Source organism: Podarcis liolepis (genome assembly GCF_965112155.1).
Source record: "Podarcis liolepis genome assembly, chromosome: 1".
In the NCBI taxonomy this organism is placed as follows: domain Eukaryota; kingdom Metazoa; phylum Chordata; class Lepidosauria; order Squamata; family Lacertidae; genus Podarcis; species Podarcis liolepis.
The window spans coordinates 16,009,613-16,035,941 of record NC_139554.1 but is presented as its reverse complement, the minus strand read 5'-3'; the positions used below and the strand labels follow the sequence as shown (position 1 = coordinate 16,035,941).

General features: G+C 46.0%; 1 protein-coding gene across 1 annotated transcript in view; it reads left to right on the top strand.

The window, feature by feature from the left end:
• The window catches only part of TECPR2 (tectonin beta-propeller repeat containing 2), a gene marked incomplete at its 5' end in the record, with an annotated part of 55,299 nt that overhangs the window by 8,170 nt on the left and 20,800 nt on the right, over positions 1 to 26,329 (top strand). The window contains 9 exon segments of the mRNA XM_083516994.1: positions 2,209 to 2,691; positions 3,929 to 4,875; positions 5,955 to 6,138; positions 8,227 to 8,400; positions 9,243 to 9,423; positions 10,519 to 10,660; positions 14,474 to 14,714; positions 15,565 to 15,654; positions 25,644 to 25,877. Coding sequence (XP_083373120.1) covers positions 2,209 to 2,691; positions 3,929 to 4,875; positions 5,955 to 6,138; positions 8,227 to 8,400; positions 9,243 to 9,423; positions 10,519 to 10,660; positions 14,474 to 14,714; positions 15,565 to 15,654; positions 25,644 to 25,877 — 2,676 coding nt within the window.

The window sequence follows — 26,329 nt, the reverse complement described above, 5'->3', positions numbered from 1 at the left end:
TTCTGGAATGGCATGGAGTTATGTGTGGGGAGGTGAAGGGGGGGCTACACCTCAGGGTCGGGATCAGTAGAAATCGGAGACCATCACTTGCAGAGTGGAAATGCCTTTTTGATAATGGACTCCCTTGGGCGAAGGCTAGCAATAGGGAGCAGATTTAAGAAGCAGAAGAAGAGTTTGGATTTGATATCCCGCCTTTCACTCCCCTTCAGGAGTCTAACATTCTCCTTTCCCTTCCTCCCCCACAACAAACACTCTGTGAGGTGAGTGGGGCTGAGAGACTTCAAAGAAGTGTGACTGGCCCAAGGTCACCCAGCAGCTGCATGTGGAGGAGCGGAGACACGAACCCGGTTCCCCAGATTACGAGACTACCGCTCTTAACCACTACACCACACTGGCTCTCTTTAAGAGATTAAGACTCTTATCGGGTCACTCAGCCTACAGATTCTACTTCCTCTTGTTCTTGTCATTTGAATGGGCTGGATAAATCATTGGAGAATAGGGCTATTGGTTTTATTTTGGGTTGCCCAAAATAAGCAGATTACCTATTGGAAGGCTATGACCAAGGTGTTCGGGGACAAATGTTGGGACTATCTCGCTGGTAAAATGTCACTATAGGACAAGATGCTATCCTAATTAACCCAAAGCAACATGCCAGGATACATTTGGGAGCCACGAACACAGGACACCTCTTGCACGCCTCTCTCAGCAGCCAGATGTCTCTTGACAAATGTGCAAAGCTCCCATTGAAGCAAAACAAACAAACCAGCCTTGCCCTAATATGAATGTGGCTTTGTTTACTGCATGCAAGTCTGTACCAATGCATCACAATAAATTCTGGCTTGCTTAGAATGATTTTTAGGACACAATAAGACACAGCTTTTAAAGAAATGGTTTGAATTTTCCTGATATTTTTTGTTGAATTGCAGCCTTTTAATGAGATGTGTTTCAGTGGTATCACTTTACTTCAACAGTTTGTTTGTTGTTGTTGTCAAATTTATCTTGGAAAACACATGCAGAAAAGCATATTTTTATTTTGCTGTTTTGCAAACCCCTTGATTGGACCAAATCTGGTCAACCATTTTTATTTCCAGTCAGATGTGTCTGTGAAATTTGCAAGCAACACATGAAGACATTAGCCTTCTGCTGTCCGTCACCTAGCAATCTGCTATATATTTTGGAAAGTCGTTCGTTCTCTTTGCATTCAGACAACTCTAAAGATATCATAACCAGATTTTGCATGATGTTTCCTGAGACCAAGGAGCAGATTGCCTTCTGCTTGGATACATTTTGAGTCAAGTTGCTAGGCTGAAGCTTTGAAAACTGCACTGATCTCAACTACTAATTTCAAAACAGCACTGATTTTTTGTTGTTCTTCCTTAAAATACGTAGTTGCTAGTCTGATTGATAGACTGGCTGCATTCTCACATTACACCAAACTATAGTACAGTGTTCACAAGCTAGAACTAGCCCAAAGTTTATCCTCGGACATGCATGCTCCCCTTAGTCCTCTTGCAAGGCTGGGAGGGAGTGTTCAGTTCTAATTTCAAATAATCCTGACTTAATGTTACCTACAAACCAGGGATCATGGTTTAAAAGAAACTCTGGTTAGCTGAACAAACCAGCTTCATAAACTGCGGTTTTAAGTTGGCTTGTTTGGAAACTGCAATAAAAACTATTTTGCTTTTAAAAGACAACTGAAGGGGGCCCTGTTTAGGGACGTTTTTAATGTCTGATTCTGTATTGTTTTTAATGTTCGGTTGGAAGCCACCCAGAGTGGCTGGGGAAACCCAGCCAGATAGGTGGGGTATAAATAAATTATTATTATTACAGTGGTGCCTCGCAAGACGAAAAGAATCCGTTCTGTGATTCTCTTCGTCTAGCGGTTTTTTCGTCATGCGAAGCAAGCCCATTGAAGGATTAGCGGCTTTTAGCGGCTTATCGGATCAGCTGATAAGCAGCTTAGCGGCTTAGAAAAGGGGGGGGAGGAAAAAAACCCCGCAGGAACTCGCAAGACATTTTTGTCTTGCGAAGCAAGCCCATAGGAGATTCGTTTTGCGAAGCACCTCCAAAACGGAAAACCCTTCGTCTAGCGAGTTTTCCGTCTTGCGAGGCATTCGTCTTGCAGGGCACCACTGTAGTATTATTATTATTATTATTATTATTATTATTATTATATCATTCATTATATCATTCATGCTCCAATTTCAGATAGGAATGGAAAATCGATGAGCCCGCTATCCGATACGAGCCCCAAGTTACAGAGCCCGTACTCTGTTGCTGTGGTATCTGTGTCGTCCGAACCGTCTCCAGAAGGAAGCCAAACACGGAACAGCGTCCCTTCATCCCAAACACCTGGTGACAGGAATGGCTCTGTCGCCAGAGCAGACCTGGAAGTGGCCCTGCTCACGGAGAGGATCCGTTCCCAGAGCTTCAACGGGTTCGGGGACTTGAGCACCGACCCGAGAAGGCGGGGCTACTCAGTGGCCAGTGAGCCCAGGAGCAGGAGCACCTCGGTCAGCTCTGTGGGCAGCGGCTGCAGTTTTGTGACCAGTGGAGAACAGGCCTCAGTCCAAGTCCAGAAAGAAGGTCTGCTTTCTTCGCAGCGGTTCAGTGTGATCAGCTCCGAAGACTTCAACCAGGAGCTGGTCGTCAAGCCAATCAAAGTGAAGAAGAAGAAAAAGAAAAGATCTGGTAAAAAAAAATATTTTTTAATTTTTGCTTGGCGGTGGGTTTCTTACCCACCCTTTATCGTAAGGTCCAGTACTCTGAGCAGACAGATTTGTATACCGCCTTTCATAGATCTCAGGTCAGTTCACAACATAAAAATGCAATATAAAAAAAACACAAAATGCATAATAATTTATCGGCTACTTTTAAAATGAGGCTGCATTTTAAATTGCATTTTAACCTGTATTTTAAATAGTCCCCCCCCATTATGTTTTTACTGTGATTTTATTGGTGTTAGCTGCCCTGAGCCTGATTCTGGCCGGGGAGGGCGGGGTTTAAATAAAATTTATTATTATTATTATTATTATTATTATTATTATTATTATTATTATTGAAACGGGAACAAAAAAAACACAAACCAATAACCCCACACCCCATCATGGTTTCACTGCTGTTCGAAGATGATAAGCAGTTTAGAGCAGGGGTGTCCAACCGGTCGACCGTGATCGACAGGTCAGTCCCTGTTTTATCGCGGTCGATCGCGGGCTCTTTTTCCTCCGCAGGGGGTGGGAAGGAGCACCCGCCCCTGCCCCCTCATTCTGTCCTTTATTCACGCATGATTTCAAGAATGGAAGACGGCATTACTGCTGGTAGGACTACTACTACTACTACTATTTTGATGTTTGTCGTGCCTGTGTCCCCCCCCCCCCCCCCCGGTGGCAGAACTATTTGCTGTCCCCCGTAAAAAAAGCTCAACAGCTTTGTAATTTTTTTCCAGGAGTAGATCGCAGCTCTTGGGAGTTGGATGTCCCTGGTTTAGTGCATTCAGAGTTTTGTAATACTTAAAATAACCCTGCAGTATAAATCAATGTTACTTCTCCCTATTGGAGAGTGGGGACAGAGGCTGAGAGAGAGGATTTCCCCTTTGACAGCAGTGGGGTAGAGGTGACATTCAAACCAGAAACTTCCTGAATCACAGCTCAGTCCTTTGGCTACTACAACACAACAGTTAAGATTGCGTTGATGTTCTGCTTTGGTGGCAAGTCCCCCCCCCCCCCCAATGCCGAAGTAGGTAGTTTGGCCTGCCAATGTATTCCTGGTCGGTCAAATTCAGGAGCTTCAAATAGATGGTTTCTTGTTTTTCGTTGGCCCTAGAATGGCATTCCCTTAATTAACAAGCTTCTTTTCTCCCTTTCCTCCTCTCTGCCCCTCGGCTTACCTATTTCCCTCTCCCACCTTTCCCGACTATGTGTGAGCTTAGAAAATTCGAGATACCTCAGCTCTCTGGAAAGCACACCGTCCTGTGAACGTCGAGACTTTGCTGACAGCCCTCAGTCTGTAAACGCGGACTCTTTCTCTATTGAATCTAGCCTCATGGGCAGTTCTGAAGACCAGGAAAGTGTATTCTGCATCGAATCCCAAAACATGCCACAGGAGGAAAATGGCTCTGAAACATTCAGCGTCCTTCAGTCGCCAGAATCGGTAGCTGCTCTGACACCAGAGGACGACGATGCGCCAGAAGTCCTGAAATGTTCCAACGGCGAGAGCGAAGTGGGCACATCTCCCGCTAGGAGCTCCTTGGCTTCCGCTTCCCCCTTGCTTCTCGCAGAAGATAAAGTGGTTAGCGATGGCGCTGAATGTAATTGGAGCTCTACGTCTGAACAAAACGAAATCGTCTCAAAACCGCCAGCCCAGGATGAAGAGCGTTGTTCTGTTCTGCATAAAACAGAAGGCACTTTAGCTAAGTTAGGTGTTTTAGATTCTCTGGAAGAGACAAACCCTGAGAAAGGGATGTCTGGAGATGTGAAAGCCAGCCTTAGTGCTGAGGACTCATCTGGTCAGGAGGCGGGAGGTGAGACCCACACAGAACAGAAGCAGCAGCTACCTCTAACGGACCCAGTCCCCGCCAGTCCCCTTCCTGCCCCTTTTAAAGAGGAGAGCTGTCTTCAAGAGAGTGCATTACCCGGGCAGGATTTCAGGGAGCCACTGACGGCTAACCCCAACGCTAGCGCTGCCAGTGAATGGATAAGCAACACTTCCGATGCAGCAGCTGAGAGATCGGCATCGAGTGACGAAGAGGATATCTACAGGCACGGTTTGCCTTACTCATCCTCTGAGACTAGTGTGACAGAAATGGGGGGCTGCCTCCCGCCCCAGGAAAAAGTCAGAACCAGCTTAGATGAAGGAGCGCTTTTAAAGTCGGATCAGGTATGCGCTGGAATACAAACTTGCATCACACCCTAGAGCAGGCATAGGCAAACTCCGGCCCTCCAGATGTTTGAGACTACAGTTCCCATAATCCCTGGTCACTGGTCCTGTTAGCTAGGGATGATGGGAATTGTAGTCCCAAACATCTGGAGGGCCGGGGTTTGCCTATGCCTGCCCTAGAGGCTCCCCGGCGTGAGTGGAAGGTCCTTGCGGCCCCACCAGCCATTTCCCCATTGATTTCTCTCACTTCTGCTGGAGCTCTCCAAACCACAATGTTCCCTGCAATCCCCACAAGTGGATTCAGGCAGCGGGGGTGGGGGGAGAGGGGAGAAGCAGGAAAGCCATCTTGCACTCCACATGTGTTTCCTCTCAATCCAGTCCCTATTTTATTACATCTTTAAAATGAAGCACAGTGTTTAGGATATTGGGGCCAGTCTCTTATGAGCCAATGCCGCAAGCTGACTTTCTAGAATACTGGCTTTCCAGAAGCTTAAAAAAAACAAACAGGTTTCAACAACTAGAAACTGCAAATATGCTTTTGTTTGGTTTACGGAAGTAGGAAGAGAGCCATGGGACACTGGAGGCGTTTGTTATGAAGGAGAAGACGGTTGCAGTGTAGCAAAGAGCGATTACCCCTTTATTTCTGGCACTTAAATTTATTACACCAAGCCAATTTATTCTTGAAGCTTCAGCACAGAGCATCCATACCCTATCAGACTTTACCTGCCTCTGGTCGGCATAAGAAACGTACTTTTGGATTCACATCTAGGAGCCATCATTCCAATGTCTAGGAATTAATGGTGTTTTCCTGGGTCTAGAAATCCTGCCATAACTATCAAAACAGTTACCAGGGTGGGTGATAAAGCTGAGAAAACTTACATTGGATATAACTAAATAAATTTCTAGAGACTGCGTTCTTTAATGTCTGTCTTGCAGAAATCAAATGATCCTTTTTTAATGGAGCATTTCAAGAAGATACAATGAATGCACTCCCCCCCCCTTTTCGTAATGTCGAAGTTTGTCTGATTTCTCGCACCGATAAAGATACCTCACCTGCATTCTAACTCTCCAGTCTTTAGTTTGCAGAAAGCTGGATGGGCTACGCAGGTCCTGGCTATGGAATACTGAGCCTGGTTGTCTCTGAAAAATACATTTGGTGCCTGGACTACAAAGGTGGCCTGTACTGCAGTGCTTTACCTAGTGCTGGTTTGCGATGGCAGAAGTTTGAAGATAATGTCCAGCAGGTGGCAGTCTCTCCTTCAGGTTGGTTAGCCTGCCATTCTTTTCATCACCATCATCACCATCATCATTTTGCCTTCTGTACTCGGTTGGGGGGGGGATGGCTTCTGCAACTCTGCTGCAAAAGCCTCGTTGCAGCTGCCCTCTGTTTGATTAAACTTCGTTTGCCTTTTCTTATATACAGAGATCATTCTTCCCGCAGACAAGGTCCATGCGCGACCCTTGAAATGATTATGAGCAACTTACAGATCTCGGTGCAAGGGACGCGGGTGGCGCTGTGGGTTAAACCACAGAGCCTAGGACTTGCCGATCAGAAGGTCGGCGGTTCGAATCCCTGCGACGGGGTGAGCTCCCCTTGTTCAGTCCCAGCTCCTGCCCACCTAGCAGTTCGAAAGCACGTCAAAGTGCAAGTAGATAAATAGGTACCGCTCTGGCAGGAAGGTAAACGGCATTTCCGTGCGCTGCTCTGGTTCGCCAGAAGCAGCTTAGTCATGCTGGCCACATGACCCGGAAGCTGTACGCCGGCTCCCTCGGCCAATAAAGCGAGATGAGCACCGCAACCCCAGAGTCGGTCACGACTGGACCTAATGGTCAGGGGTCCCTTTACCTTTGCCTTTACAGATCTCGGTAGCAGAACCAGTGCATTTCTGGTGCATACTTCTAGAGTCCAGAATTACGTTTGGAGCTGGGGTTTATAGTCTGTTGCGTTAGTACTGAAAACAATAGGCTGAGGGCGTCTGGTTGCCTGTTGTAGAAAAGCAGTCAAGCTTCCCTGAACTGTTCCACCATAGGCTGCAAATGGACTGGTTAGGTTACATGTTTTGGTGATAAGAAACCTGTTGGGTTGAAATATAACCTTCCCCTGGCAGACTAGTACTCTTGTGTGGAGGGGTGGTTTTTGCCAGGAGGAGAAGGTTCGGACAAGCCCCCTCCATGCGCACCCAGCCTGAAGTGTAGTCTCGAAAAAGCGTTTTTATCAGTTCTCCTGATTGTATGTTCTGACTCTCCTACCTGCCCCTTAAGCTGTGCCTGATTTTCTGTGACAATTCTGTTCAACGTCTTTGGAATTTTAGCAGCATGCAGTATAATGCTACAGGGGGCAATGCTGGCTTATTTTATTTTTTTACCAGGGCTTACCAGGCAGCTCTCAGTTCAAATAAAAACCTAGTGCGTCTCAAACAGTTGTAAAATAATACGATAATGGTCCAAGTACTAAAAGCAGTGTGCCTTCAAATGGGTTTAAGACCTTTGGGGGACATTTCCAGCAAAACATTTTGCATCCACAGGGTGGATAATGAAATTATTCCAGTAACGCAAGACACAGAGTTATACAGGCACATCTTCAGTAGCTGGTCCTGTGAACTACAGCTGTGAAGGCCTTTGGGCCCTGCTTAAAGGGAAACCTTGCAAGCAACTTCTGTGGCTGTGCTGTCCATAAAAATGCTTTTTGCCGGTATGTCATTGCGGTGAGCTCCCATTGCTCTGTCCCAGCTCCTGCTAACCTAGCAGTTCGAAAGCACACCAGTGCAAGTAGATAAATAGGTACCGCTATGGCGGGAAGGTAAACAGTGTTTCTGTGTGCTTTGGTTTCCGTCACAGTGTTCTGTTGCACCAGAAGCTGTTTAGTCATGCTGGCCACATGACCCGGAAAGCTGTCTGTGGACAAATGCCGCTCCCTCAGCCTGATATTTGCTTTTGACTGGACTTAACCATCCAGGGGTCCAATATATATAAAGTGGAACCTCGGTTTACGAACTTAATCTTTTCCGGAAGTCCGTTCTTAAACCAAAGTCGTTCTGAAACTGAGGCGTGCTTTCTCTAATGAGGCCTTCTGCTGCCGGTGCCCTTCCACCGTTCAGCTTCGGTTTGCAGACTGAGGTAAATTTTGCTAACCAGAACACTACTTCCGGTTTTGAGGAGTTCATATACCGAACAGATCGTAAACAGGCCTGTTCTTAAACCGAGGTACCACTGTATATTCCATGAAAGTAGGTCTTTCAAGCTTTAAAATGACTGTAACTAACGAATAAAATTGGAGCGCCTAAGAAGGTCCGGAGGTGTTCCCTTGCGCTAAACATGATTCATCTGACTAATGTGAAGCTTCTTCCTCAGGGACTCTTCTCTGGAAGGTTGAGCACAAAACCAATAAAGCCTTTGCCTGTGGAAAAGTGACTATTAAAGGAAAGCGTCACTGGTACGAAGCTTTGCCTGAGACAGCATTTGTATCTTTGAGTGATGACACTGCCTGGATTATCCGAACAAATGGCGATCTGTACCTGCAGACAGGTACCTCAGTTAACTTGCTTTTTTGCTTCTTCTAGGGTGGTGGTGTTTCCCTCTCCGCCCTCCCCCCCAAAAAAGTGCATTTTGGGAGAACCCTCTGGTTCTTTGGAAACTTCTCAAGGTTGTGACGAAGTAAAGCAGACATTTTCCCTGCCATTTCCCATCCTCCTTTACCCCCTCCCCTTGCCAAGGCAAATCATGACTCAAGTTATTGAAAGCAGTGTTATCAGAGGACACAGATAAAAGTAGATTTAAAAAAGAAACACACTTTTTTTTTTAATTGGTAAATGTCACACAAGCAAATAAGTAAGGGAGAAACAAACAGATCAGTAATATCTATCTATCTATCTATCTATCTATTTTAAAACTTCATTACCTGCTGGCATTAACAATAAGAATATTCCATCAGTCCTGATTTAAATGTATACATTCATATAGGAAGTCCAAATGTCTAAAGAGGTATCTAAAAGAAAGGGATGATTGTGAGTCATGCATTCATACATAAAAAGTGTGAGATAGACATTTTACAGCAGAAGTCTCTTAGGCACTGTAGAGGCTTGCAGAACCCACTTTCGTTGCCCACAGGAATATGATTTAAGAGTGTGCGAACATCCACAGATATCAAGGCTTTTTTCAGAATGAAATTGATAAGAACAGTAATTTCTGACCAGGAAGAAAACACCACAGGCCATTCCCGGAAAGGAATGTGCTAAGAGAGCACACTGTGAGCTTAAAGCATGGCCATAATAACCACAGGAAGATAATTTATGAACCCTGAAGGTGAGCACCGTAAGCATAAAAAGTGAGTTAATGCAATTTATTTCTACTCTATATTTTACTTGAAGGCCTGAGTGTGGATCGTCCCTGTGCCAGAGCAGTAAAAGTGGACTGTCCCTATCCGCTCTCGCAGGTCACAGCCAGAAATAATGTTGTCTGGGCATTAACTGAGCATCGTGCGCTTCTGTACCGCGAGGGGGTAAGCAGCTTCTGCCCTGAAGGGGAGCAGTGGAAATGCGATGTCATCAGGTAAGCGGTGTTTAATCAGCAGGTATGTTCTGTAATAGTTGTTCCCTGATCTTGCAACACCTTAGTTTGGATTTACACATCTTTGGAGGGGAGCATTGCATCACGCGAGAAGGCCAGTTTCCTAATCGGGGCAGCAGGTTTCATTGACCTCGCGTTACATTGCGCTCTGTTCTGAAACTGTACAAAAGGCTGAAAAGCAGCCCAGTTGTGGAAGCAGCACGAGGAAGTTGTATCAGCTGGCATTTAATATTGCACAATTTGATAACAGCTGTGCATTCATGCGGTCATGTTCCAACGAGTACTAAAAGTTTCTTTGATTTACCTTCTTAGATGCAGGGCTGTGCGTTTTGAGGTGTTGGGTGGTGTATGCACCATGGAAGCTCAGCCAAGCGATTAAGCTCACCACAGAAAACAGCCATTTAGCGGAGTGTCTTTACAAGGCCAACTCCAGCATACCGTTCAGTTGCTTGCAAAGTTCTGCAACTGATAGAGTTCTCCGAGTTCTGGAAATTTTCCTACTCCTTCCTCAGTACGATCTCCTCTGAATGCCTTCCCTCGGATCCACGGTTCCAACAGATAGCCTTGGCAGTTTCTGCGATCTCTTACCACGACCCACACAATATACTGCAACCTGAGCCATACATATATATATACCGTATTTTTGCTCTATAAGACACTTTTCCCCTCCTAAAAAGTAAGGGGAAATGTGTGTGCATCTTATGGAGCGAATGCAGGCTGCACAGCTATCCCAGAAGCCAGAACAGCAAGAGGGATCACTGCTTTCACTGCGCAGCGATCCCTCTTGCTGTTCTGGCTTCTGGGATTCATAATATTTTTTTTCTTGTTTTCCTCCTCCAAAAACTAGGTGCGTCTTGTGGTCTGGTGCGTCTTATAGAGCGAAGAATACGGTATAGAGAGAGAGAGTTGTGTGCAAGGCTAAAACAATAGCATTCTACTGAACCGTCTTAGCTTCAATTCACAGAGCTGTAAATAAGTAAATCAGAAAAATTGGCAGGGCATGGTATGGGCTGTATATTTGGGGAGGGTGGAAACACTTGTGTGCAAATGTGTTGTGACTTTTGTTCATTTTTGCAGTGAAATGCAAGCTCTAGAGCCGGTGTGTGTGACTCTTGGAGACCAGCAGACCATATGGGTTTTAGACATCCATGGCTATCTGTGGTTCAGAACAGGTGTTGTTTCCAAGAAACCACAAGGGGATGATAACCACTGGTGGCAAGTAGGCATTCCTTCTTCTACTTTCAGTAAATGCAGAGGGCAAAATACATGCTTTGCACGTGTAAGGTCCCTGATGCAATATGACCTAAAGGATCTCGGATCTGAGAAAAGCCTTTGCACGAGACCTTGGAGAGCCACTACTGGTCCGGTTTGCATGTCACGCTTAAGCCAAGCATGAGAAGAGATTGTGGACACTTTGATCCTCCTTCGGTCCTGCTGCTCCCCCCTCCTGTCACAGTGCTGTTCGTTGAACCGTAGTTTGGCTTAGCCAGTCGTTCAAACCCATGCTCTTGGTACGCCCCACTGCAGACAAGCCACGAGGTGTAACCATGGTTTGTTCTTGATTTACAGCTCATGGTATGTTTGCAGGAAACAAAACCGCAAGCCTGGGTTCAGATGACACACTAAACCATGTATGTCCAACGTATTGACTCGTAGATCGTGCGATGGATCTTCATCTCAATCACCCTGCTTTGCCCAACGCCCAATCAGCTGGCTGGCCCGGAAAGGTGCAAGGCGCCTCCCCCCCCCCAAGCCTCAGCCCCAGGCAGGGAGGCAAAGATGAGGTGTGCGGGCTCTGCATGGGGTGCGTCTGTGGAGGCGCCCAGTCAGCTGGCCAGCTGGAAAAGGGAGCCGAGAGAAGGGCAGCGCATGAGAGAGACAATGGCATCCCTCTCCCCACTCCCGCCAGTTCCCATGGGAAGAAAACACCCTTTCCTTCTTAGTTCTACATGGAGCTTTCCTCACCTTTCCAGCTCCAGCCTAGCTGTGTTTACTCAAAAGTAAGCTGCTCTCCCTCTTAGTTCTGCGTGGATCCTAAACTTTCCCCACCTTTCCAGCTCCAGCCTAGCTGTGTTTACTCAAAAGTAAACCGCTGCCCCCCTCCCTCCCCAAGGAGCTCTTCATCGGTAAAGGGGGAATTGGACATTTTAGGGTATGTTGCCTTCCCACGTGCACCAAGGGCCCTGGGGGGTGTAATAATTTGTTATTATTTTTATTATCATCATCATAATTTATTATTTATACCCTGCCCATCTGGCTGGGTTCCCCCAGCCAAATATAATATGTTTAAGTTGAAGAATGACAGTGGGAGAGTGTGGTAGATCACTGCCAGATTTTGATACTGGATGGTGGATCGCAACCTATTGGAATTTGGACGTGGCAGCGCTAAGCCAAACCATAGCTTAGCACACCACAGCAACAGGACTGGAGGAGGAGAAAAAGCAGCCTCTATCTCCTCTCCACCCGGGATGCAGGTGGCGCTGTGGGTTAAACCACAGAGCCGAGGACTTGCCGATCAGAAGGTCGGCGGTTCGAATCCCCGCGATGGGGTGAGCTCCCGTTTCTCGGTCCCTCCTCCTGCCAACCTAGCAGCTCAAAAGCACGCCACAGTGCAAGTAGATAAATATGTACCACTCTGGTGGGAAGGTAAACGGCGTTTCCGTGTGCTGCTCTGGTTCGCCAGAAGCGGCTTAGTCATGCTGGCCACATGACCCGGAAGCTGTACGCCGGCTCCCTCGGCCAATAAAGCGAGATGAGCGCCGCAACCCCAGAGTTGGTCACGACTGGACCTAATGGTCAGGGGTCCCTTACCTTTATCTCCTCTCCAGGAGCCTGGTGTTCACAGTAAGGTCACAACCATACCCTACATATAAAGAACTCTTATTCATGGCTTCCCAAAGCGTCCTGGGTGAGGAAGCCCCATCCCAGAGAAAGTGTCTCTGGTGGCACAGGGCTGGTGCTCAGCAGCCACTTCTGATATTTTTAACTCGCTGTGAGTTTGTATAGAACTGGATTACTTAAATGACGAATTTGTTTTCTGTGCTATTTATATGCTGTTGTGCTTTTGATGTGACAATAGCGATTGTAATGTTTGCTCATTTTAAAGGCGGTTATTGTTGAGCTGCTCAATATGGTTGTTGGGAAATTGACGTACTACAAACATTGAGTCAAGTAAAAAACATCCGATCAGCCCTGGGAACTGCAGTTTTAGGGTGTCGTTGCAATTCTTGGCTCCCTCAACAAACTACAGTTCCCTAGGATTCTCTGGGGGGAAAGCCATGACTGTTAAAGTTGTTTTTGCAGGGGTTGTAGTGTGGCACTGCCAACAGACATGGCTTTATATATGATTTCTCTTATAGGTTAGTTCCTAAACGCAAGATAAAGGAGTCTATCTGGTCCTGTTCCCATTAGAGCCACTGAAGAAAAAATAGAGATAAAGAACTAAACTCACATTTATCTTGCTAAGTGAGGTATCTGAGCTCCTTCCTTTTGCTAGTCAGTGTTCTCACAAACCTTCACTAATCTCCAGCTGTGGAGTGAGACAAACGTTACTGTTTCCCCTTTGCAAAATATCAGCCCTGTTACTCGGATTTTCTTGTCAGGTGTAGGGTTTTCTCCCTACTCCCCCCCCCCCACGTTGTTTTTGCACATACTTTCTCAAAAGGAACAGCTTGGCTGCTTGCCTTTGATGTAACAACCAACCCTTCCAAAGGAATTGAGGTGCCCCTTTGCAGTTCACTAATCTACACACTGTTCTGCTAGGATATTTCAGAGCCACCTAATTTTTTGATTAACAGCACTCCAGATTGGAGATCTATAGTGCTTGTTTCTTTGTCACTTCTCTGGTTCCGAAGCATAAAACTAAAAACAGCTTCAAGAGCGAGGCAAGCAGAATTCAGTATTACACAAACTGCCTTCTGATGGTCCTCACTATTTGTTGTTGCCAATAGCCAGAATAACTGCAAATATTCAGGAAGGGCAATAACCCAACTGTACATCATATGCGGGGGGCGCTGTGGTCTAAACCACAGAGCCTAGGACTTACTGATCAGAAGGTCGGCGGTTCGAATCCCTGCGATGGGGTGAGCTCCCGTTGCTTAGTCCCTGCTCCTGCCCACCTAGCAATTCGAAACCATGTCAAGTGCAAGTAGATAAATAGGTACCACTCCGGTGGGAAGGTAAACGGTGTTTCCGTGCGCTGCTCTGGTTCGCCAGAAGTGGCTTAGTCCTGCTAGCCTGTCTGTCTGTGTACAAACGCCTGCTCCCTCGGCCTATAGAGTGAGATGAGCGCCGCAACCCCCGAGTCGTCTGCGACTGGACCTAATGGTCAGGGGTACCTTTACCTTTATGCTTTGCATGTAGAAGGTCCCGGGCTTAATCCTCTGCATTTCCAGATAGGGCTGGGAGCGACCCCCGCCTGAAACTCTGGAGAGCCGTTACCAATCAGTGTAGACCAGCATTCTTCAACCTGGGTCCCCAGATTTTCTTGGACTAGCACTCCCATATTCCACGGCCAGCTGAGCCCAGTGGGTCAGGGATGATGGGAGTTGTAGTCCACCAACATCTAGGAACCCAATATTGAAGAACACTAGGTAGGCAGCTTCCTATGTTTCTATTGGACACAATGCAGACAAAGTGAGGGTGGCCTTTGGTTTGGACTCAGTCTGACCCTTATGTTTCCCTCCCCTTATGGTTTTGATCTATGGGCTACTATTAAAATGAGGCTACATTTTGAATTTTATTTCTAACCTGTATTTTAAATTGGTGTCGTCGTCCCCCCATCCCTTATTATGTTTTTATTGTAATTTTACTGGTGTTAGCTGCCCTGAGCCCTGCTCTGGCCAGGGAGGGTGGGGTATAAATAAATTATTATTATTATTATTATTAGTCCCACTGATTTCAAATGTGGATTTTTCTCCTCTTGAAATCAGAGAGACTCACAAACCTCATTGATAATACATCGGGATTTTGCCTATTATCCAGTCTTATCTTTCTATTTCGCTGACCTGGTTCTTTTATACATCCCCCCCAGGTAAGCATTACGGATTATGTAGTGTTTGACCAGAGCAGCCTTTTCCAGACCATCATCCAGGCAACCCAGACAGTAGCCACAGCAGCTCAGGCCCCCGTCGAGAAGGTGGCAGACAAACTCCGCACGGCTTTCTGGCCACAGCCGCTTCAGTGTCAGCCGAGTCTCCTCGCCGTCAGCAGCGGCGGCGTCTGGATCTCGTCGGGGAAGAACGAGTTTCACGTAGCGAAGGGAAACCTCATAGGTAGGCGCGCTTTTGGTTGCTGGCTTCTGTTTGCAAAAGGCGAAGCCAGGCGGTTTGTCCACATTTAGCAGCACAACAGTGTGTCTTCATTCATGCCAACTGCTTAGAAATGGAAGACTCCCTGAACCTCCCATGGCAGCATGTACTTGCGTTGTAATGGGATAGCTCAGTCAGTAGAGCGTGAGACTCTTAATCTCAAGGTTGTGGGTTTGAACCCCACATTGGGCGAATGATACCTGCATTGCAGAGAGTTTGACTAGAGGACCTTCAATGTCCCTTCGAACACTAAAGTTCTGTGAGAAATGGTGGTCAACCTCTTTGGTAATTCTGCCATTCCAAAGTGGGCAAAAGCAGAAGCGGATCATTTGACACCATATTCTGAGCAATACATATTTTTGGAAACATCACTGTGAGTGGAAACTCTACTCCATATCCACAGCAATTTTCATTATATGAGAGAGATGAATGCATAGATGATGATGATGGTGATGAAGAATATTATTACAAATAATAATATTGACTAATAATAATATGACCAATAATATTAGTCACTTCTTTTTCAGAAAGGTGAACTCAGAGCAACTTACAAAAGCAAATAAAGACGTTTCTGCCTGGCACCTAAAAACAGATAGTGATGGTGATGCCAAGTGTGCCTCACAGAGCATTCCACAAACAGGGGGCCATCCCTGAAAAGGCCTGCTCTCACACCTCCCTTGGAGGGAAGGGCCTAAGATGAGAATTCCATGGTGTTTAGACTAAAAACTTGAAGCAGGAATCTCAGGAGCACCAGAAGAGTTTGGGAGAAAGCTGGCTGTTTCCATGCTAAGACTATTCCTCCTTCCTTCTCCAGGTACTTACTGGAATAACGTCGTGCCTCGCGGCACTGCTTCGGCCACAAAATGGGCGTTTGCGTTGGCTTCCGCAGCTCCAGCAAAAGAAGGTAACGTCTGTCCCGGGGCTGCCTTGCAAGTTTATTCTGCTTTTTCTGACACACCGGCGAAAGATAACAAGCTCTGTGCATCGATATACTCCATCCATTGATATTGGCAGGTTTTTCTAAGGGCATTAATGTGTACTGGGCACAGGGGTGGAGGAATGGGGTGCAGTGGGGGCGGGCCGTGCCAGGGGTCCCTACTGGGGGGGTGTGACAAAATGCCGGGCGGCACTCACCCCAGAGCCCGCAGCATGCCCGAGCCACACGCATCTCTCCTAGGAGTGACGTGGTTGCTTGGGCACCCGCCACCTCTCCACGGGCCGAAACGGGCCACCTGCCACCTCCCCCTCAGCTGTAGTGTGGCTGAGTGGAAGGAGGCAGGCCGACTCCGTGGAGGCCTGTGGAGCTTCTTGTCCCAGCTCGCCCCACCTTGTGGGCAGCTGGCCCCGCCCCTGGGCACCGAGCATGTGCACCGCCCCAGGCGCCCAATCGGCTTCGTCCGCCGCTGACTGGCAGGGCCTTGCAGAGCCAGGCAGAGGCCCAGGCCAGGTAGATAATTTTTTTTACCCTGGGGATAACTGTAGTCTTATAAATAAGTAAGTATATAAACAATTTTCACAAAAAGTTATGCTGGCATATAATTTTATTTCAAGGCTTGAACCATATCTGCATATAAAGACGAAATGGAAAATATAGATATACAATAGTGCTTTTTCAAAATACATAAGGATTATTTTAAGTATTTACATTTAAAAATGCTTTCCTAGCTTTCTTTTCTGCAAATTCTTGAATTGCGCAGGAAAAATCAAGCAACTTCGCCTTATCGTGGTTTATGTTTATCATTGCGATAAGAAAGCCAACACACTTATCTTTAAGATACGTGTGGTTTTAATTTTTGGAAACAAGATTTCAAACAAAAACTCACCAACTTTTAACAGCATGAAAAACATGGTCCACCATCACGTTCGCGGCGCGCTGGCAGCTGGAGCCTTGGTTGCCTCCACCCACCCGGCGCCCGTTCTGTACTCCTCTGTGGAGCCAATCGCAGGCCCCACCCCGGACGCCAGGGAAGCTTTTCTCTTGCACTGCCAGCCAGCCATGGCCGCAGGGAATCTGCCCACCGCCACCGCTGCCTTTGCGCCTCTGTGTTCGCCCCAGTGCATCCCCTGCGATTGTGAATACAGTGGTGCCCCGCAAGACAAAATTAATTCGTTCTGCAAGTTTTGTCGTCTAGCGAATTTTTCGTCTTGCGAATCACGAAATCCCATAGGAATGCATTGAAAATCAATTAATGCGTTCCTATGGTCAAAAAAAGTCCAAACAAAGCCAAATTTGGTACAACAACAGTTTATTAACTGCTCTTTAAAGTCACACATACTGTAAAGAGCAGTTCAAAAATTGAAGGGAAAATAAATTAACTTTATAAACAAAACATGTCTTTGTTTTTAGACAAAGGAAACAAAGTCGCGAGACGTTTTCTTCTTGCGAAGCAAGCCCATAGGGAAATTCGTCTTGCGAGGCAAATCGAAAACGGAAAAACCTTTCGTCTAGCGAGTTTTTTGTCTTGCGAGGCATTCGTCTTGCGAGGTACCACTGTATGCTGACCGAGGCCCCCTTTGGAATCGGAGGCCCAGGCTAAGTGGCCCATATGACCCCCCCCCCCCCCCGTCTGGGCCTGCTGACTGGACAGAAAGGAAGGGCAGACCTGAACAATAGATTCTAACCCCATGGCTTAGCCTTTGCTCTTCACAAGTAGGAAAAAGAGCACAGGTCACCTTACCTAGTCCCATAAATAATCATTAACGTGGGCAGTTAAGATTTAAGGTTCACAAACAATTAACAAAAATGAAGCATTAAAAGCGTGTGGTCTACTTTCGGTTCACACACACAGACAGACAGACGGTTTTATTTTTTTAAAAATGATATTTATTGAAATTTTACAGACAACAAAAGGTTACAAAATAAAAAAGAATAACAATAATAAAAGAAAAAGAGATGCAAAAGTACAAAGACAGAATACATAAAAAGTAAAAAAAAGGTTAAAAAGAAATCAATATTTTCATATCTTATATTTCATTTACTTGTTTCCTGACCTCCTCACACCCCCCTTTTTTGTATTCCAGTTCACATGGTTAATTCAGCAAATCCTTACCCTCTATCATTTATCTTTACTCAATATCTTAACCTATTATAACTATATATTTTCAACCATTGTCAATCCGTATTTACATATTCTTGTTAATCTTTTTACCAATACCGCTTATTTTCAATCCAACATCCCTTTAACATTCATTAATTTTACAGTATTTCTGCAAGTAGTCTTTAAATTTCTTCAGACACACGGTTTTAATTGCGCTCACTTAAGCCAAACAATGTCTGGATCTTTGATTTTCACATTGCCGTGTTCCTTTTGTGGTTAAGCTGGTGCCTTGTCTGCACTGTTAACAGTTCTTTCGGCCGTGTGATGGAGTAATCCTGAGCAGAGAAGGGCAGGAGGGATGTTCCACCACCTTCCCAAACCTCGCTGGCTTGCACCAGCCAGAGCAGGAGCTGTGTTGCATGTGGCGTGGGTGTTTTTCCTTCAGCCCTGATGATTAGCATGTGTTTAATTCCATCACTCCCATTATTGAAACCAGCGGAGCACTGGTGAGATTATTCACAGCAGCTCCAAGCTGGCAGAGGTAGTGAGCCTAATTGCGGGTTCTCTTCGCAGGAACAAAGGGGTTTTTGGATCCAAGGCTGCCCAGAATGCATTGCTTCAGAAATTAGCACTGGCTATTGCTGGCTGAAATACAGGCAGCGGTAGATCTGGACCCAAAGAGTTTTCTGCAGGTGTTGCAGGGGCTTCTGCCGCAATGTATAGGGTGGGGGCCAGAGGGGTACTGCCATTATTAAACCATCAGTGGAGAGGCACTTCTTCCCCAGCCTAACTCATTTCAGCCAGGGGTTAGGATTATTTGAGGGCAGTGATGATATGCCCAAGAGTTCCTGGCTGATTAAGCAGCATAGGAAATTGTCTTCTCCTGAATCAGACAATCAAGCCCAGTATTGTCACACAGCATGGCAGTGACCCTCTCCACTGAGTTCCAGGCAGGGGATCTGTGCTTGGCCTGGAGATGCCAGGAATCTCCTGCATGCAAAGCATTATTATTATTATTATTATTAGGTAAAGGTACCCCTGACCGTTAGGTCTAGTCGCGGACAACTCTGTGGTTGCGCGCTCATCTCACTCTATAGGCCGAGGGAGCCAGCGTTTGTCCGCAGACAGCTTCTGGGTCATGTGGCCAGCATGACTAAGCCGCTTCTGGCAAACCAGAGCAGCGCACGGAAACGCTGTTTACCTTCACACTGGAATGGTACCTATTTATCTACTTGCATTTTGATGTGCTTTCGAACTGCTAGGTAGGCAGGAGCAGGGACCGAACAACGGGAGCTCACCCTGTCGCGGGGATTCAAACCGCCAACCTTCTGAATGGCAAGCCCTAGGCTCTGTGGTTTAGACCACAGCGCCACCCATATCCCTTATTATATTTATTTATTTATACATACATACATACATACATACATACATGTTCAGTTTCTGTTAATTGGTTCTCGTGGGAAACTTGCAGATTCTGGCTTCGCACAATTAACTCAGGCTGGTGTCAATTTACTCTTGGCAGAAAGCCCAGGTCTGCTTGACCTAGAAACTACTCACTCTGATTGGTTAACGAGCAGCACTCTGCTCTGTTATCTAGGGATTGCTAGCACAGTTTGGTGTGAGGTGTGTTAGGAGTAAAGTGCTGTGTATGGTTAAGAGAGAGAGAGAGAGAAAGAAAGGATTTATTTTGCTTTGTTCTATATGCAGAAACTATGCTGGTTTTATTTTCCTTTTAATAAATCCTGTAAATAGTTATTCTGAGTCTAGCTGACTAGTCATTACCACCTCAACTAGCTTCTTCGCTGTGCAGGAAAACTCTGCTACGTTTGGGCTAAAGCCAGTAGGGCTATGCCTGACACTTCAAAGTTCCATGAGGTTATGGGCATTGTGCTGCCAGCCTGAGTTGCGGTGGTGTCAGCATCAACGGTGTTGGTTCCAGTAGTTCCAGAAGTTGTTGTTCCTGTTGGTGCAGCAGATGGACAGTGGCTGGTTCCTGACTGTTGTGAGCTGGTGACGCAGTGGACACAAGGACAACAGCTGCAGCGTGTGAGTGCTGGGTGCTGTGGTTCCTGTTTTCTCTCTCGGTGGTCGTGAGTAGCTGGTTCCGGGTTCCAGGGACATCGCTCTCAAGATGGCCTCACAACCAGTTCAGATGGCTTTTGAGCGTCTGAATGACTCCAATTACTTGCTGTGGTCGGAACGCATGCAGGCAGTGCTGCAGAGGGATCGTCTCTGGCAAGTGGTGAGTAAGTTTCCTGCGAAGCCTGATGATGAAGACCTCGATAAAGACCAAAGAGCAAGGGCCACAATTGTCTTGGGGCTGGAAGATTCCCAGTTGCCGTATGTGAGGGGAATCAAGACAGCTAGAGGTGTGTGGCAAGCACTTAAAGAACTCCATGTGCGTGAGACAGCGGTTTCCAAGCTGTTCATTCGCAAGGCATTGTACAAGGCAATGTTACAGCCTGGGGTTACAATGCAGGAACACCTACACAGTTTACAGTTAAAGTTTGTTGCGCTACAGGAAAGAGACTGTGCGTTAGACCAGCAGGAGAAGGTGGCTATTATTTTGAGTTCTCTCCCGGAAAGCTGGGATAATTTAGTTTTGTCTCTAGAAGGCATACAGGAGCGTGATTTATCAGTCAGTTACGTTACTGGGCGTTTGATTGAAGAATGGCAGAAGAGGCAAGAAAGGTCGTTGGCTGCAGAGGCTTCTACAGGCGGGCGGTTTGGAAGGAGTTCTCATGCCGTGCCAGAGGTGGAGCAAAAGCAGCGTACTGGTGAGGAGTCAGCGTTTGCTGTTAGGCGTTGTTTCCGATGTGGGTCTTCAGCGCATCTAAAACGACAATGTCCGGAGTTGGTCAAGTCTCAGTGGCCGGTGCAGGAGCAGAGACGAGATCAGCAGCAGCAGCAGCGTAAAAGGAAATTCTTCAAACGAAAACAGTCGGCTCAGCTGGTGACCGGCGAGGTCAAGAGTGCTGATGAGAAACAAGCGGTCTGGGTGGTCGATTCGGGAGCATCTCGCCACATCGTAAATTCAGATGAATTATTTGTTTCCAAGAACTCAGCACAGCGCAGCCAGGTGGCTCTAGCAGATGGAAGTACTTCCGAAGTGATTTCGGGGGGTGCAGTTTTTGTTCCTTGTCTTCGTGAATGCCTGCAAAATGTACTTTGTGTGCCTTCATTAAGGAGCAATCTGATGTCTGTAGATTGTTTGCTAAAAGCTGGGTTTAAAGTGCATTTTGAAGGAGACAGTTGCATCATTAAGAAGGCTGGTGAGATTTTAGGCACTGCTAAGTCAGAGGGAGGCTTGTTTTGGCTTAAAGCAGGATCTCAAGTTGCAGCAGTAGTCAGTAAATCTCAGCCTGCAGTGAATAACAAAGCTATACATGACAACTGTGTGCACTTATTGCATAGGAAAATGGGGCATGCTTGCTGGAAAAGTGTGCTAAAAATGTCTGAATTGGCTGATGGGGGTAATTTAAAGAGTTGTAACAAGTACCTTGATTGTAATGTTTGTAAAAAGGTTAAAACCCACAGAGTCTCTTACCCCAGAAGTGACAGAGTTAGTGAGTCACCGCTACAGCTGGTTCACATGGACGTAATTGGTCCATTTGCTGTAAGCAGGGGTGGAGCGCGCTTTTCACTAACAATTGTGGATGACGCCACGCGTTACTCTTGGGTTTTTCCCATGAAAAATAAGGGTGACGTGTTCACTAAGTTTAAAGGCTGGGGGACATCTGTGGAAAGATTTCTGTCCATTAAACTCAAAAGGATTCAGACGGACAGAGGTGGCGAATTTATGTCAAATGCCTTTAAAGATTGGTTACAAAAGCGTGGCATTGGGCATAGAAAAACGAACATTTTTTCCCCAGAGGAGAATGGCGTTGCAGAACGAAAAAACAGATCTTTACAAGATATGATGTTTGCCATGCTTGATGATGCTGATTTGCCCATGTCTTATTGGGGGAAGAGCATGCTCACCGCGTGTTATCTCCAAAATAGGCTCTTTCATCAAACAATAGGTACAACCCCGTACTTTAAATTGTTTCAGAAAAAACCCAAAATTGACCATTTGCATGTGTTTGGATCAAAAGCCTGGGTATTAATTCCGAAACAAATGAGAAAGAAGGGAGATCCTAAGACCAAACAGTTAGTGTTTGTGGGTTACCAGGAGCTGGGAAAAGGTTTCCGCTTTGCTGAAGGGACAAATGGCATTGTGATCTCCAGGAATGCCAGTTTTTGTGAACATAGTGGCTGGGAGAGACTACATGCCAATACTGAGGTTTGGTTTGAACCTTCCCAGGAGCTTCATGACTCTGAAGGTAGACACAGAGAATCAGAGTCTGAGGGGGAGGAAAGTTCAGATAAGAGCTCTCAAGAAAGTGGAGTTAGCCAAAGACCAGTTGCTAAGCAACAAAAGAGAGGTCGTAGTTCTGAGGAGGAAAGTGGGTCAGAAGAAAAATTTTCTCCCAGAAGATCTAAAAGACAAAACAAAGGAGTGCCTCCGGTGCGTTTTTCTCCAGATACTGCAAATGTGTTTAGTGTAATTGCAGAACCCAAGAGTTTTCAGGAGGTGTTAAAGTTACCAAAAGAGGAGGCAGAGCGCTGGAAACAGGCAATGGAGGAAGAGATGTCCTCTCTGAATGAGCACAAGGTTTTTACACCAGTAGCAGCGCCTGAGGGGGCAAAGATTGTAGGCTGCAGGTGGGTGTACAAACTTAAACCTCTGGTGACAGGAGAGTACAAATACAAAGCTCGTTTAGTGGCTCAAGGATATTCTCAGAGGCCTGGAAAAGATTATGACGAAACTTTTTCCCCTACTGCTAAGGGGGACAGTGTAAGGCTGATTCTAACACTTGGAGCAAAGAGAAAACTCCTGTTAAACCATTTTGATATCCAGACTGCATATTTACATGCATCAATATCAGAAGACCTGTATCTAGCCGAACCGCCTGGTTATGAGACAGGTTCCAATAGAGTGTTAAAATTAAACAAAGCTCTATATGGTCTCAAACAGGCTGCAAGATCTTGGAACAAATGTTTCCATGAGGCCTTAGTGTCATTTGGTTTCAAGCAGAGTACAGCTGACAATTGTGTTTATGTACGTGGTACAGGCAGTGATCAAGAGTTTTGTCTGATTTATGTAGATGATGTTTTGTATGCTTGCAAAACAGATAAACAAACTAAAAGGTTTGCCAAGCAATTGTCCAGTAAGTTCAAAGTGAAAGACTTAGGCCCGGTTAGGACATATCTAGGGTTGGAAGTGTGCTGGGCCCAAGATGGCAGCTGCCTAATTAGTCAGCAGAACAAAGTTAAACAACTACTGACTACATACAGGATGCAGGATTGCAAAGGGGCAGTGGTGCCTATGGATCCAGGTTTCATAAAAACACTTCATATAGATGAGAGTCCTGAATTTGAACATCCTGATGTATATCACTCTGTAATTGGAAGTTTATTGTATCTAGCACAGTGGTCCAGACCTGATATTAGCTACGCTGTGGGCATATTAAGTAGATTGGTCTCAAAACCCACACTAAATGCCTGGAAAGGGGTAAAACAAGTTCTGAGGTATCTCAAACAGACAATTGGCTATATGTTACAATTAAATTCTTCCGAGGATGAAATGTTGAGTTGCTACTGTGATAGTGACTGGGGAAATTTGCCAGATAGAAAATCTGTCACAGGACTAGTCATAATGGTCGGTGGAGCTTTAATCAGCTGGCGGTCGCGCAAGCAAGACGTTGTAAGTGTGTCATCAACGGAATCAGAGTACGCCGCATTGAGTGAATTGTGCAACGAGGTGATTTATTTCAAGCATTTGTTAGCAGATTTAAATGTAAATTGTGGAGAACCGGTACAAGTTTACATTGATAATCAAGCTTGTATAACCTTAAGTAAAACAGAGGGTTTCAAATCGCGTTCCAAACATATCTCTGTAAAATACCAAAATGTACGTTGCTGTGTACAAGACAATGTAATCACCTGTACTTATGTATCAAGTGAAGAAAATGTAGCAGATGTGTTAACTAAACCATTGGCAAAGATAAAAAACAAGCGGATGTGCAAGGGTTTAGGTTTGCTGGAAAAATTATCTCCTACATAGGTGTATTTGGTGTTAATTGTCCAGCAGAATCTGTGAGGGGGTGTTCAGTTTCTGTTAATTGGTTCTCGTGGGAAACTTGCAGATTCTGGCTTCGCACAATTAACTCAGGCTGGTGTCAATTTACTCTTGGCAGAAAGCCCAGGTCTGCTTGACCTAGAAACTACTCACTCTGATTGGTTAACGAGCAGCACTCTGCTCTGTTATCTAGGGATTGCTAGCACAGTTTGGTGTGAGGTGTGTTAGGAGTAAAGTGCTGTGTATGGTTAAGAGAGAGAGAGAGAGAAAGAAAGGATTTATTTTGCTTTGTTCTATATGCAGAAACTATGCTGGTTTTATTTTCCTTTTAATAAATCCTGTAAATAGTTATTCTGAGTCTAGCTGACTAGTCATTACCACCTCAACTAGCTTCTTCGCTGTGCAGGAAAACTCTGCTACGTTTGGGCTAAAGCCAGTAGGGCTATGCCTGACACTTCAAAGTCCACATACATACCACGCCCATCTGGCTGGGTTTCCCCAGCCACTCTGAGTGTCTCCCAACAGAATATAAAAAACAAGATAAAAGATCAAACATTAAAAACTTCCCTAAACAGGACTGCTTTCAGATGTCTTCTAAAAGTCAGATAGTTGTTTATTTCCTTGACATCTGGCGGGAGGGCGTTCCACAGGGCAGGTGCCACTACCAAGACGGCCCTCTGCCTGGTTCCCTGTAACCTCACTTCTCGCAGGGAGGGAGACTCCAGAAGGCCCTCGGAGCTGGACCTCAGTGTTCGGGTTGAACGATGGGGGTGGAGACGCTCCTTCAGCTGCTTTAGCTCCCTGAGCAACTCTGGAAAACTCATTGTGTGTGTTGATTTGCCAGACATAAAAAAAAACTCGCCTCCAGTAAATGGTCTTGTGTAAAAAGTATAGCATGAAATGAAGCAAGCACATACTTAAACTGTGGGGCTCCCTACCCCAAGATGCGGTGATAGCCACGAACTTGGATGGCTTTGAAAGGAGGTTGGACAAATTCATGGAGGATAAGGCTGCCAGTGGTACTAGCTGTAGTAGCTCTACATTACCTCCAGGATCAAAAGCGGCATGTCTTTGAATACCAGTTACTGGGGAGCAGCAGTACAGCAGCAAAAGGGTATTTCTTTATCTCTGCTTCTTGGCTTCCTGAACTTGGATGGGCCTTTGGAATGATCCAGCAAGACTCTTACATTACTAAGCAGCTATCTATCAGCCTCAGCCTTCCCATCTGCATTATGGGGATAATGCTGCCCTCCCGTACAGGGCTGTTTTGCCAAGATACTGTAAAATTTATATACTGTTTGACTGTTGAAAAAACATTAAAGCGGTTTATGTATGCAAAGTTTATTGAGCGCACAGTAGAAATAGTAATAATACAGTCATACCTCTTGTTATGTTCGGTTGAGGTTATGTTTTTCCAGGTTGTGTCCCGCGGCGACCCAGAAGTAACGGAATGGGTTACTTCCGGGTTTCGCCGCTCACGCATGCACAGACGCTCAAAATGACGTCGCGTTCATGCGCAGAAGCAGCAAATCGCAGCACACGCAGACGTGGATTGCGTTCTGCTCATGTTGCAAACGGGTGTCCGGAACGGATCCCGTTCGCAACCAGAGGTACGACTGTAATAGTAATTATTTACTATATTCAATCTAGGTTTGAATACTGATACTTAGACACTGAACGGCGAAGGCTTCTGGAAAAGCAGATTTAACCATGAAAGTGTTGTCCCTCCCACAGGAAGCTTTCTGTGGTTGTGCCAAAGCAGCAAGGATCTCTTTTGCGTCAGCGACCAAAACCCGCAGTTTCATCCTTCGACTGTTCAGCTACCCCCTGATGACGAAATAGAATACTATTCAGCCTGCCAGGATGCCATATGGTGCCTGGACCACCTGGGACGAGTCTTCATAAGGACACTCTCGCCAAATTGCCCAACGGGGATGCACTGGACCAGACTGGACCTTGCCCAGTTAGGTAAGACTCCTTGTGAGCTCGTTTGTCACCTGCAAATTTCCCAACTTAAACACAGACTGACGGGGAGCATTTCCTCTGCATACCTGGTGAGTATTTGAACACAAACTTGCTCTGACCCGTGACACCTATGGATAAAGCATTAAACATGGATTTGGCTTCATAGAATTCTTTGCCATCTTAATCTCAGAGAAAGGGTAGGACAGAGAACTGCAGGGCCATTTTGACTTGGCTGGTTTTTGCTGATGGAAAGAAAAGATGATCCAGATTTTCAAAAAAGCAGAATAAAGGTGCCATCAGAGCAAGGTGTGATGTGCTCTTTGGGAGCATTCTTGTGTGGACATCCCACAGGAGTGATGGGGAACCTGTGATCCTCACATCATCCCTGACCTTTGGCCATGCCGGCTGGAGCGGATGATAGTTGGTAGTCGCAACAGTATATGGAAGGCCAGAGG